The 12,356-nt window shown below is 44.2% G+C and overlaps 1 protein-coding gene across 1 annotated transcript in view; it reads right to left on the minus strand.

Annotated features, from left to right (window-relative positions):
* Nucleotides 1–870: 870 nt before the first annotated feature.
* LOC310808014 (MORN repeat-containing protein 1-like) overlaps nt 871–12,356 on the minus strand; it is a gene marked incomplete at its 5' end in the record, with an annotated part of 42,929 nt that continues 31,443 nt past the window's right edge. The window contains 2 exons of the mRNA XM_083674711.1: nt 871–1,348; nt 5,192–5,262. Of these exons, the coding sequence (XP_083530837.1) occupies nt 1,206–1,348; nt 5,192–5,262 (214 nt within the window). The 3' untranslated portion in view covers nt 871–1,205. The remainder of the gene's footprint in view (nt 1,349–5,191; nt 5,263–12,356) is intronic.

Genomic DNA, 12,356 nt, shown 5'->3' on the forward strand with positions numbered 1-12,356 from the left:
CTGTTCCCTTAGAGAGGAACGCAGGTGGTGGTGGTGGTGGTGGTGGTGGGGGGGGGGTCCTGCAAAAAAGAGAAATTATAACCGTGATTTAGGTTCTTCAACTAAACCTGCTGCCGTGTTAATCAACTGCACATGACAAAGTCCAGGAGTGAAACAATATATAAAAGCATACCAGAATACTGTAGGAAAACACTTCACTTGTACATCTGCACAAAGTAATGGGCCACTTAAACAGTCACTATAGTAAGAATACATAATTCAAGAACATCACATTACTTGTCAAACTTAATAAAACTTACATAACTTAGCCCAGGACATTTCCCCTGACCACACGTCTGTGCCACAGTTAGAGGCTATAACTAAGCTAGAGTGCAGACTTTTCCCAGGTCAGGTCATATGGTTAGGAAAAACTCCTGGCCCCAGCTGCAGTCCGTCATAATGGCCATTGGCCCATGTTTGTTAATGTGAGCTGACGGTTTCCAGTCATGATGCAAAGTGTCAGTCTGTCTCCCCATGGCAGGGTGTGGGCCTCCAAGATCATGACCTCATAATGGAACCCACCCTGTGGAACCCTGGAACAGAGGTCTCTGGGAGGAGGGGGGGATTAAAGTGTGAGACACCCTGATTAATCACATGATTAATATCAACCTGGAGATGAGGGAGCCTTGGTTAAGTCATGTCTCGGTGAAGTCTGTACATTTCTCAGGAATGGGTTAGGGTTACCACATGGTCCCAACAAAGCACATGTGAAATGAAGGAAAATAAACACACACATACACAGCCCTTAAATAACCTAACATTTTCATTGCAGCAGCTTTGCCTTGGTATTGAGTCATCATCATTCAACACGTTTTTTTTATTGAGGTTAAATGTGGCTTTTTTTCATTCACATAGATCTCCATTAGAATAATTGAGGGCATTTCCAGGGAGGGATACATTTTGCCGCACTCTATCAATGATATATCGTCTTTCTCTCAGCATAATGGCATAACATTTTAACCAATGAATTCTTCCATTCGGATGACGATGGTAATGGTAATGTGTGACAGCAGATTACCTTCAACGCAAAAACAACTATTTATTCCAATGTTATTGAGGATAGTTTATTGAGTGGTTATAAGTGAAAATAAGTAATGCTCTTCTCTCTCAAACTCTTGTCTGGAGGTCTCAAAGACTATGACCCCATGCCTACAGTTGACTGGACATCACTTGCTCCTGGTCTTCTCTGTTCGGCTGTTTTTACTCTTGGTCTTGGCAGGAAACACTCGTAGCAGAGCGAATGCTGGCGTTAAGGTCTGGCCTTGGAATGGTGGGCTGGTCACCTCTTTCACCATGATCACATATTCACCTGTCAGAGAAGAGGAAAAAGGCAACTTGTTATCAGGTTGGTTCAGGATGTTTCAACCACATCTTTGTATTCTACTTACCAAGTGCTGTCGCTCATATCAAGCGCTTTCCACCCGATAGCATTTTTCTCATTTTCCTCCCAATGCTCATGCAGCTGCAGGGCTCCACTCAGGCTGAGAGGATTGCAGGCTACAACGTCTCGCTCCACAGAGCTGTGCAGAGGGACACAGTAGTGCATACTTTGACCGGAAAAAATATTTCCACCACAAAGTAATGGATTGAACGTTAATTTGACGTTCATTTTAATGGTATTGGTCAAATCAAAGTAGCTTGGCTGGACTGTCACAGCGTTATTATTAATTGTAATTGTAATGTGAAGTTTATCTGGCTGGTTTTTGGAGAGACTGAGCGTTGTCCCGCTGGCAGTAGCATTGTGGCTCAAGACGAAAATGCTATCGGGTGAGGGTGCTCCATATGAACGACAGCATGGACAGGTTCCAAAATGTTACCCACCGATCGACAGCACTACTTGTTGAATAGAATACAAGTAGAATACATAGATACTGAACCGACCCTTTAATATATCATACATTTTCCTCTCAAATCTTATAAAAAAAAAGTTTATTAAAACATACACATATTCTCCCCAACAATGTAAGTCTTTACACAGTACGAGACATATTTGCGTCCATACTATACAATATCAAGAATGGACAAAAATGTATTGGCGGCCATTTCAATTTGGGCAACATGAAATTTGCCACAAGCTTCCAGATAACTCAAGGCCCTCTCTCTGCCCATCAGTAAATGGATTTGGCTTTCCTTTCCCAGTCAGAGACTGGCCACAGTATGAGGTTTATGAGTCACCTCGTCAGTATGGAGGGAAACTCGTAGTGGACTCTAAATGGCGGGTATTGACTGAGCCCATCGATCCTGGGGCTTATGACTTGCTCGAGACCAGCTTAGTGTTTGCACGTGATTGAGTGCATGGGTAATTAGTGAGCTTGGAAGGAAAGTCAATCTCCTGTGCTGATTAGCATTATACAGGAGCTTAATCCTACACATGAGGATAAGACCAGGAATCAGTGTCAGTCAAACCAATCAGTCAAATGTCACACCTGCGTTTTGATACTGATACTTGAGAAGCACCGATGTTGTTGGATTTGAGGACAGTCAGCAATGGGAGGCCTAAGGCACTGTACTCATCCCTAGTGGGAAAACAGAGCAGGAGTTCCACTAGTGTGTGCATGACTGCTCGGGTCAATCTCCCCACAAATACATGTCCACTGAGGTAGCTCTAATCCGAATAGTTACAGTTGAAGGATCTTTGGATTGTAAATTGACGATCCAAAGCTGGTGACTGAGTGCTCCCTAAGGTCAAGCGGTAAGGGGGCTTCGACCGTTGATGACCTTTGCACTGTGCAGATGTCATCCAGTTAGAATGTGACTGTGTACTGTGGGCTTTGGCTGCTGCGGCAATCAACTGTGGCGGGAAGACAGAATTTGAGTTCAGATTTGAGTCAAAGTATTCAAGCTTCTGCTGACTGCCGGCAAAACTAAACCGGATGCAGCACTTCACACACAAGTCATGATCTGTGTTGAAGTAAAACATTAAAAACAGGAACTCATTTTGACATTCTTTTTCCAGAATATGTTCAGTTACATCATCTTGTGTCTAGCTAAATGACTTTTGAGGTTAAAAGTGCAGTATTTATTTGGTTTGGAAAATAGAAATGGGCTAGCAACTTGTTCAAAGTACGTTAGCCAGCTGGCAAACTCAAACTGCAGCCTACAGTAGCAAGATTAATCCCATTCATGCCGTTCTGTACAACACATACACTTTATTAGGTACACCTTGCTAGTACTGGGTTGGACCCCCTTTTGTAGCCCATTTGCTTCAAGGTTCGACGTGTTGTTCGTTCAGAGATGGTCTTCTGCATACCTTGGTTGTAACAAGTGGTTATTTGAGTTACTGTTGCCGTTCTATCATCTCAAACCAGTCTGGCCATTCTCCTCTGACATCAACAAGGCATTTTCGCCCAGTGAACTTCCGCTCACTGGATATTTTCTCTTTTTCGGACCATTCACTGTATACCCTAGAGATGGTTGTACGTCCCAGTAGATCAGCAGTTTCTGAAATACTCTGAAGACCAGTCTGTCTGGCACCAACAAGAATGCCACGTTCAAAGTCACTTAAATCACCTTTCTTCCCCATTCTGATGCTCGGTTTGAACTTTAGCAGGTCGTCTTGACCATGTCTACATGCCTAAATGCATTGAGTTGCTGCCATGTGATTGGCTGATTAGATATTTGCGTTACCGAGCAGTTGAACAGGTGTACATAATAAAGTGGCCGGTGAGTGTATACAGTCATACCGTCTGGTAGGACATTTGTTTGCGTCGACCAACGTTAACTTTAGCTAAGTGAGTTTAAAACCAATTACAGCATACAGGAAGTACTACTGCTACATAAAGACTGTTTCCATTCTTCTTTTGCCTCATGGATATGTTCACCAGCGATAGACACACTCACACACACACACTCACACACACACATCACAGCTGACACTCCATATCCCATGACATCACTGCACATCCTGTCCACAGAGCTATCATGGCACAGAGGCATCAGAGACGTCCATAGCATAGACAGAGGTCCTCAGCTGTTGTCCTGTGGTCACTAGCGTCCAGTGAGAGGGCTCAGCAGCGGTGTGCGATCACGTTACCAAGACAAGCCTCCCCCTCCGGTTGGCTGACTGACGGGGATATCACATCATGCGTCCATAGTATTATGGGATGGAGGAATGAACCCTAGTAAGCTTGGGAGGGGGAGGTGGGTATGGTATCTATAGTGAGCGGCTTCCCCGAACCTAAGCCCCTCTTCCTGGGTATGTAGCCACCACACCTGTCCCCTGATGTATGAAATATCACTTTGTTTGGCTGAATGTCACATTGAAGGAGAGCTGGGTAAGTGTGTGTCATGTGTGAGTGTATTAAAGAGTATATATGAGAGTTTGGTTCCTGCAGCTTCAAGTATCCTTGTGTCAGTGGCGTTGTTCATGGTTGTTGCTCTACAGTACACATTATCTGTGCTACAAGGCCAGAACCATAGGTGTGTTTACGTGTGTTGTCAGTGTGACTGCACAATGCTATCTATACATACTGTATGCAACTTGCATAACAGAGAAAAGGCTCACATTTCATGTTATGTTTGATCCTCCATCTTAGATTGTGTGTCATTAGGCAAGGCTGGAAATATCATTTATAGAAAAAGAAAAGAGAAAAAACAGAGAGCATCCCTGGTTCCAAAAGCCGGAACGCTAAATTACAGAGCAGCTGTCTGTTCCCTGCTCCCAGCAACACTCGCAGTGCACTCATGGAAGGGAAAAGTCCCAGGAAAACCTCCGCGGAGGCCCACAGTGTTGGGAATACTGTTCCAACAGGCAGGCTACTTCAGAGGAAAGGGATACGGGCTGACAGGATCTCAGTTTCTGCCCAGTTGCGCATCGGGCCCAAAGTAATTCCATACCCCTCTCCATATATTTATATATTTATATACAGGCTTCTTTTTATATACTGAACACAGTGAAAGGAGAGAGGGTAATTGAATTGTTGTTGGAGGCTCCGCTCAGTTATTCTGGCTCCCTTTGCCGAAATTTTTTCCCAGTTTCTGTTGGAGAGGGTTGTATCAATCTACAGTGTGTAATTACAGTGTCTTTATATGTTCACTTGAGGCATTCATTTCATTTTTGTTTGATTTCTTTTCCATTTTGTCTCCGGGAGTCTTGAATATTGCTAGAGAATGAGACAGCTAGAAGCTTTTCTAGAGTGTATAGGAACCTTACCGGGTCTCACACTCCTGCTGTCCAGGGCGTTCTTATTTGTGTTGCTGGTCAAACGAGAGCCCACGCTTGCTCTGCAGAGAGAGAGAGAGAGAGAGAGAGAGAAAGAGAGACACACACATACAGAGAGAGAAGCCCATCAAGCCCATACTAATTGAGTATCAATTGTTATCTTATTGAAGTCTTTGAGCATGTGGCTATCCTCTGTATGCTTTATGTTTTAAGTAATCAATACTTGCATGATTGAAGCTGAGTGCTATGGAAATCAAGCTTCCGGGTTGTTAAGGTCTCTCGCTATCTCTACTGTTTCCATACATCATGCATATGAATGCAGCCCAAGATCAAAGATCTCTAGACGGCCATAAGACAGGATTACTGCGCTATGACTTATCAGTAAACTGCTCCTAATCCTATTGAACATGAAAGGAGATACCCCTCTTTGTCTGCTTTCCAGCAATGCACTTTCGATCAGATTCATAACTCCTTGCTATGCTAAAAGGAGATTGAAACGTTTGAAAAGCTGATGAGATCCTTTCACCATCAAAACATGTTTTGAAAAGTTCAAAATTATCTCTGGAAAGCAAACACTGTTTGAATTCCAGAACAGTCAAAGTAGGACGCTTTGTGTTAGTGTGGGGTTAAGGCTTGTCATCGCCCTCCAAAGACCTGCTTGTACAACACACGTTCAGCTTTGCTAAAACCGTTCAATCAAAGCTCCCATAACACATTCAACATCTGTTTACATATCTGGTGGTCTGGGAAAAGGGTGATTTACTTCATTTATTTTCCTTGCCAAATTGTTTCCGAACCAACACTTGAAATAATTACATCATTAGTTTGACAGAAATGCACTGAGACAAAACTGTCATTTCTGTGCACCCAAATAGATGATGTCTGGACTGGGTTAATTTATGAAGCTGTCATCTCTTTTGCTTTTTGGAGAAACAAACCTAAAATGAAGTGCTTGTGTTCTGTTAGGGATAGGGGGGAATATTGAGGGGGACTAGTGCCAGGACCTGGACCAGGACCTAGCGCACATTCTGGCTGAGCAGACTTGGTTCTCTGGCCAGTTGGGTAAAGGCGTGGGCCATGCAGATGGCCAATGGTGATGTCATTCACTGTTCTGATTTCTCTCTCATTAGGAGGGTCATTTTACTGGAAAGAGAAACACGGCATAGTCAGGGTTTTTTCAGCACTTCGTTATTGTGATCAAGTTCAGGGGTTTACAGTTTGGGATTTTGAATAACAAAAAAAAAAAGTAAATGCTTGATGGTCTGTGACACGTGCTTAACTGTCCAGATCGATAGTGCACATATTCCACATAAAAGCCACATCCCAATTTATAGCTTTACCAAAGAAAAATATGCCACAATTGGAATGTTTTGGAACAATCTTTTTACATTCCCATTCTGAATGATCAGACCTCAGACGACACATTCCGTTCACCCCACATGATCTCTGACCAGGCATGAATAGGATGAGAGGGTTAACATCTTGTCAAACAAAGCTTTTATTGAGATCGGGACCCAGCTACAGTACTGGAATAAAACAAAAAATGGTTTTCATAATGAACACCAGCTTCACAGCAAACTAAAGGGGGAAATGCTGTTATCGAGTCAAGCCAGTCTTGTCGTTCACTCAAACCACAAAAGTATGGACAATATAAGGATGATTAGCATCACAGTAGTATCTAGTGAACCATCTCAATTCCATTGCACAGAAAAAACTAAAAGCATTCCAAGTCCATGACCCTATGAACATTGCCCTGAATCAACAGCATCAATGGGCCTATTCCCAGCTACAGTACGAATGGAAAAAATGTGTCGGATCCAAGCAAGTTATACAACACGCTCCATTCAACTGGGAAAAAATTAACAGGATTCACACAGGTCAGCCAAGGTCTCTCATCTCCAACATAAAGAGCTTCTCTTTCTATATTTGCTGCAACCTGAGCCTGACAGAAACACAGTGAAAGCTTAAACCTTGGGGAGGAAGTGATGAGGGGAAGTGGAGCCGTCTCTGAAGGTTGAAGGGAGAGCCACAGAAACAGAATCAAGAGCCTTTCTCTCCAAAAAGGTCATACATGGTCATCATTTTCGCTTTCCATGAACAACAAATGTGGCGTCTCTTGTATGTTGTAAAGTCTCTTGTCTGTTCAAATAGTTTCCCTCACTACATCTATAGGGTCATTCAAAAGTCTATGCATGGCTTAAAGGGGCAATACGTAACCTTAAAGCTTTCTTGTGTTGGGAGTGTCCTCGTTGTAACGTCTCGCCCTGTTCCTTAGTTTATGTTTGTCTTTGTTTCATGTTATTAATTTATTGTTTCCAGTTTTATTTAGTTTTTCTCACCTTGTTTCTCGTTTCAGACACTTCACCACCTGCCCTTGTGTGTTTCCCGCCTGTGTGATTGTCTACCCTACCCTGATTGGCTTCACCTGTTCCTCATCATCATTCCCAGGGTATTTAGTCTGTGTGTTCCCCTGTCTCTGTGCCAGTTCGTCTTCGTGTCATACGTCCCAGCATTTCCTAGTGATAAGTACTCCTGGTTTTTGATCTCCGAGTGTGTTTCTGACTTTACCTTTTGCCTACCCCTTTTCGGATTATCTGCCTGCCTTTTTGAGCTGCCTACCTGTGTACCAAACCCTGCTTTGCCTACCCCCTTCCTGGATTATCTGCCTACCCATTGACTGCCTACCTGTGTACCGAACAGTCATTACAAGCGTCCAGGAATAGTGACTGGTGGATTTTGGTTTTGCTTTTGAATCTGAGACTCCGCCACATTGTGACCCCATAATGGGGGTTTTCCTGTCACAAGGCCGTCTGTTGCCATTAATTTGCTTTCCCGCGTCATTCTCCGAGGCTACCGCCTGTGGCATTAGGCCGGTGTGTAGCCTACCCAAGTGCTGAGGTTTTCAATACTGCCCATGTCTCCCCCCAAGGAGCATCTTTTCACAAAACACTGGCGCTGTTGGAGAAGCTTTTAAGAGGCGAGAACGCTGCAGGGACTGTAAGGGTTTGAACCTGCGCTTTTAGGCGCACGGGGGCCCTTCAGAATGCACACCGAGACGTTCCTCTGAAGAATCTACCCCCAGACCTTCTTCTGTTAAGAAGAAAACAGAGGTGGGGGGTAAGTAAAGGGTGGATGCGGTGGGGAAGGGGGGTGAGAGACAAATGTATTGTTAGCGCCCCCCGTCAGTTACCCAGCGTTCCTACAGCTGGAGAGCACATTCCAGGTTACAAAGGATGCCTGGGAGATACAGTCTGTCCCCCACTGGGTGGTTCCTATTCACTGAATACACAAGATGATGGGGATGTCTTTGAGAGTGTGCCTCTCTGTCTGAAACGGGGGGGGGGGGGGGTGTATGCTCTTCCTCTCTTCAGAGGCAGGAGACGAAAGAGTAGGAGAAGAAAGAGAAAGACAGAGTGACAGAGAGGCCATGGCTGGGAAGGCCTGCAGAGCAGAGAAGCTCATTGTAAACAGGATATGGAGCTGGCTATTGAGGGGGCCAGAGGGGAGAACGTTACACATGGGTCCAACCAAACAGTGGGGTGGATGAACTTTGTGTGCACATGGTCTCACAAACACAAGTGACATTATATATAGTACAGTAGGGGAGAGCCAAACTACTACTTTGACTACTATAGTTCAACTACTGCTTGGACTTGAGCTTAAGGTCCACACAAACAAAATGACAACCTTACTAGAGAGCAGATCAGCATGTACTGCTAAAGGGTTGCTCAGAACAGGAACATGTCTCCTGGGAAAAATAGATTTGACCATGCTGCCATTTAAAATTCAAGGGATAGTTCAGGTTTTTTCGATTTTGGACCTAATCTTCCATTTGCTTGGGAGTGTTGTAGGCTTATCCAGACACTTTTTGGGGTCATATTTCCCATATACAGTACATAGAATGCATGGATTCTGTAGGCCTCTCTCTCTCCATGTCTACACTTGAACGCACCTGATGCAGCATTTTAAAACTGATTCAGACTCTAACCTGTGTCTCTCCATGTTCACAAGCCCTGTCTTTTAACGGTTACACGAGCTAGACTTTTTTTTACATTTATTTTTGCATTTAGCAGACACCTTTATCCAAAGCGACTTACAACAAATACATTTGTTTAAGTAAGTGAATCATCTATCCATCAGTCATCATAAGAAAAGTAATCCATGGTAGGACCAGGGGCTATTGGCAGTCACAATGCTAGAAGAAGGAGGAGAAACTTGCACAGGGGGGTAGTGGGGATGAAGAGGTCTTTAGGAGGGACAGTTAAGATGTAGCCTGAAGAGAACATCACACATGGGTCTTCAATCTACGGCGGAAGATAGGTAGTGACTCTGCAGTCATGACAACAGTGGGAAGCTCGTTCCACCAACGGGGCGCAAGGACAGTGAAAAGCTATGACCGAGTAGCGCGGCTGCTGCATCCATGTAGAGGCGGTGGTGCCAGGCGGCCAGCTGAGGTGGAAGAGCGGAGTGATCGGGCAGGGGTCCTGGGGCTGACCATTGCTTGCAAGTAGGGAGGGGCTGTTCCCTTAGCCGCCCGGTATTCGAGCACCAGGGTCTTGAACCTGATAGGTAGGCGAGCTGCTACCGGGAGCCAGTGAAGGGTGCGAAGGAGGGGAGTGACATGGGAGAATTTGGGGAGATTGAACACCAGACGGGCGGCAGCATTCTGGAAGAGCTGCAGAGGCCTGATGGTGGAGTCGGGGAGACCGGCCAAGAGTGCGTTGCAGTAGACTTCATCCTGTGGGAGAGCCCAGATTAATATTTATGTCTGAGGGTGGCAGGCGGGAAACTTTTCTTCAACACCTCTCCCCCTCCTTCCTTTCCCTGATTTACTGGGCTGGACCCTGAATGTATAGGCACAAGCCACAGCTCCCTCCTCCCCTCGAGATAGAATTCCACTGCTCTCACACACAGACACACAGACACACACACACACACACACACACACGCTCCATACAATAACTTTTTTTGTCTGAGGTGAGGTGGGGGTTTTAGGTCTCCTTGCAATGCCATACAATCCTCTCCATATGTTTGGCTGAGTTCCCCCCCACCCCCCGCCCCAACATTACGTCACACCAGAGCTATTCGAACAGAGCTAGGGGGATTAGAGAGTGAAGAGAGTGAAACCCCCGAGTAAACCGAAGCGCATCCCCTCTTGCGCCCAGCTGGTTTCAGTTCGGCCCCCCCTGCGCACCTGCTTTTAGTTATTATCCCCACCGCACATGGGAATGAGGCCTGGCTTTTCAAACTTCAAGACCTATTCAGAAGGTAAAGAGAAATAGGCAGCTCTTCTCACCACTGTATTGTTAATGTATTCCCCTTCACAGGCATGCAGCACAGAGAGGTGGGAGCTGTCTCACTCCTGCCATTGTGCATTTTCTTCTGATTCAGTGTGAATGTGTGAGTGTGTGTGTGTGTGTGTGTGTGTGTGTGTGTGTGGGATGCAGTGCCCGCTGGTTTACCTCAAGGCACTGTATATCACCTCAGTGAAAGAGTTCCCTCTCTTTGCAGAGCCCACCTGCAGAAGCAGGCCTGTCTAAGCTACATAGAAACGTGGGGGAAAAGTATCCATATTGAAAGTGACAGATGTGGTAGACTTGTGGCTCTGGTAGTGGATGTTTATATCAGCAACACTAACAATCATTTACAGTCGCAAATATGATCCTTGCATATTTGCAATGGTAATGCTGACGTTAACTTCTTAATTTGTTCATGATGCTTTACATTCTATCAAAAAACAACCTTTTTGCCTTAACAAGTAAAACTCTCTGCTGTCACATTCAGAATAGTCATGTGCATATGGATGTCATTCACAATGTCAGTCATTTAGAGACGGTCATGCAGACAGCATTCAGTGAATAACATATTTGATGTAGAAGCAGCCCAGCAATATTCATGAGGCCATTACAACTACACAGATACATACCATAAATACTATACTCCCCATAGCAGCTTGGAGGTGGGTTAACCCCCTGTGTGACACTTGATTTATTTAGTGTTTATAATCAAATCCATGGCTAGGGTCCAGACAGGCTCCTTTCATGTTGGTATTCATATTCTTTGTAGGACAATTGTGTATGAAGGCAACTGTGATGATGCCACTGTCATTAAGTCTCAACATAATGAATGCTATAAATATGTTAAATACATAATGCTCCTACAGCAATAGAAAAAGTGCCTATTTTATATAGCTAGTTAATAAGCTAATTGGTGTAATGTTTTGAGAGGCAGAACAAGTAACTAATATCAGAGAATGTATATACAGGAGAAGTCCCACTCCCGCAAAAACATTATATTTTGTACCAGCAAGGGGTGTTAAAGAGAGTAAGGGAGAACACATTGGTTTCAATGGAGATTTTACAAAAAATGGCTTTCGAAAATTCAAAATTAAAAGACAATCCAATTTATTTCCAAGCAGTGTATAGTCAGGGTTAGGGATAGTCAATTGGAAAAAAGGGACATGCTATCTGCCTCAGTTAGCATAGTGCTAGCAGGTTTGACAGTCAAAAGTGTAGTCTTATACAGCGATGGAAGTCTGTTAGTATGACATTGTCGATATTTCATTATCAGTGGAAAGATAATTTAGGACAATTAAAGATTAGGCAAGGCACACATTTTTTTAATACATTTGAGATTAATTTTTAGCTGCATTACTTCAATGTTAACTGTGCTTACTGCTCCTTACTGAGGAGCACTCTTTGTTGCCACTGCCATAGAAACTGCCCGTTTTACTCACTTGAAAGGAAAAGATATGGAGTGGAACAGCTGTCCTTGGAAGGGCTATGCTAATGTTTCATCGATAGTGATCAGGGAATGAGATCCCTTGAAATCAATATTTCATTTACGAATGCTGTTTTGGTCCCGAAAAGCACTTTCTAAAATATAGTGTCTAGGACCAACACAATTTTGTTTACAATCGGCCAGGGGTGTTCTAGGGGAGTGGACTCACCGATTTTCGTGTACCTGTCTCTGGTGGCTGCCTCTTCAAGTTGTGTGCGCATGCAGATACTGTATACAACAGCTAATATCAGACACTGCAAGTCCATTTTAGGGGGTTATATTATAATTAGGCAGGATGTTGCTGTTTGGAACTTCAAACTGATGTTCGCCTCAGTGGCCAGAGGTGGCAGATTTACAGCTCCTTTAAAGGTAGATT

This window comes from Argentina silus, assembly GCF_951799395.1.
Source record: "Argentina silus genome assembly, chromosome: 8".
NCBI lineage: Eukaryota > Metazoa > Chordata > Actinopteri > Argentiniformes > Argentinidae > Argentina > Argentina silus.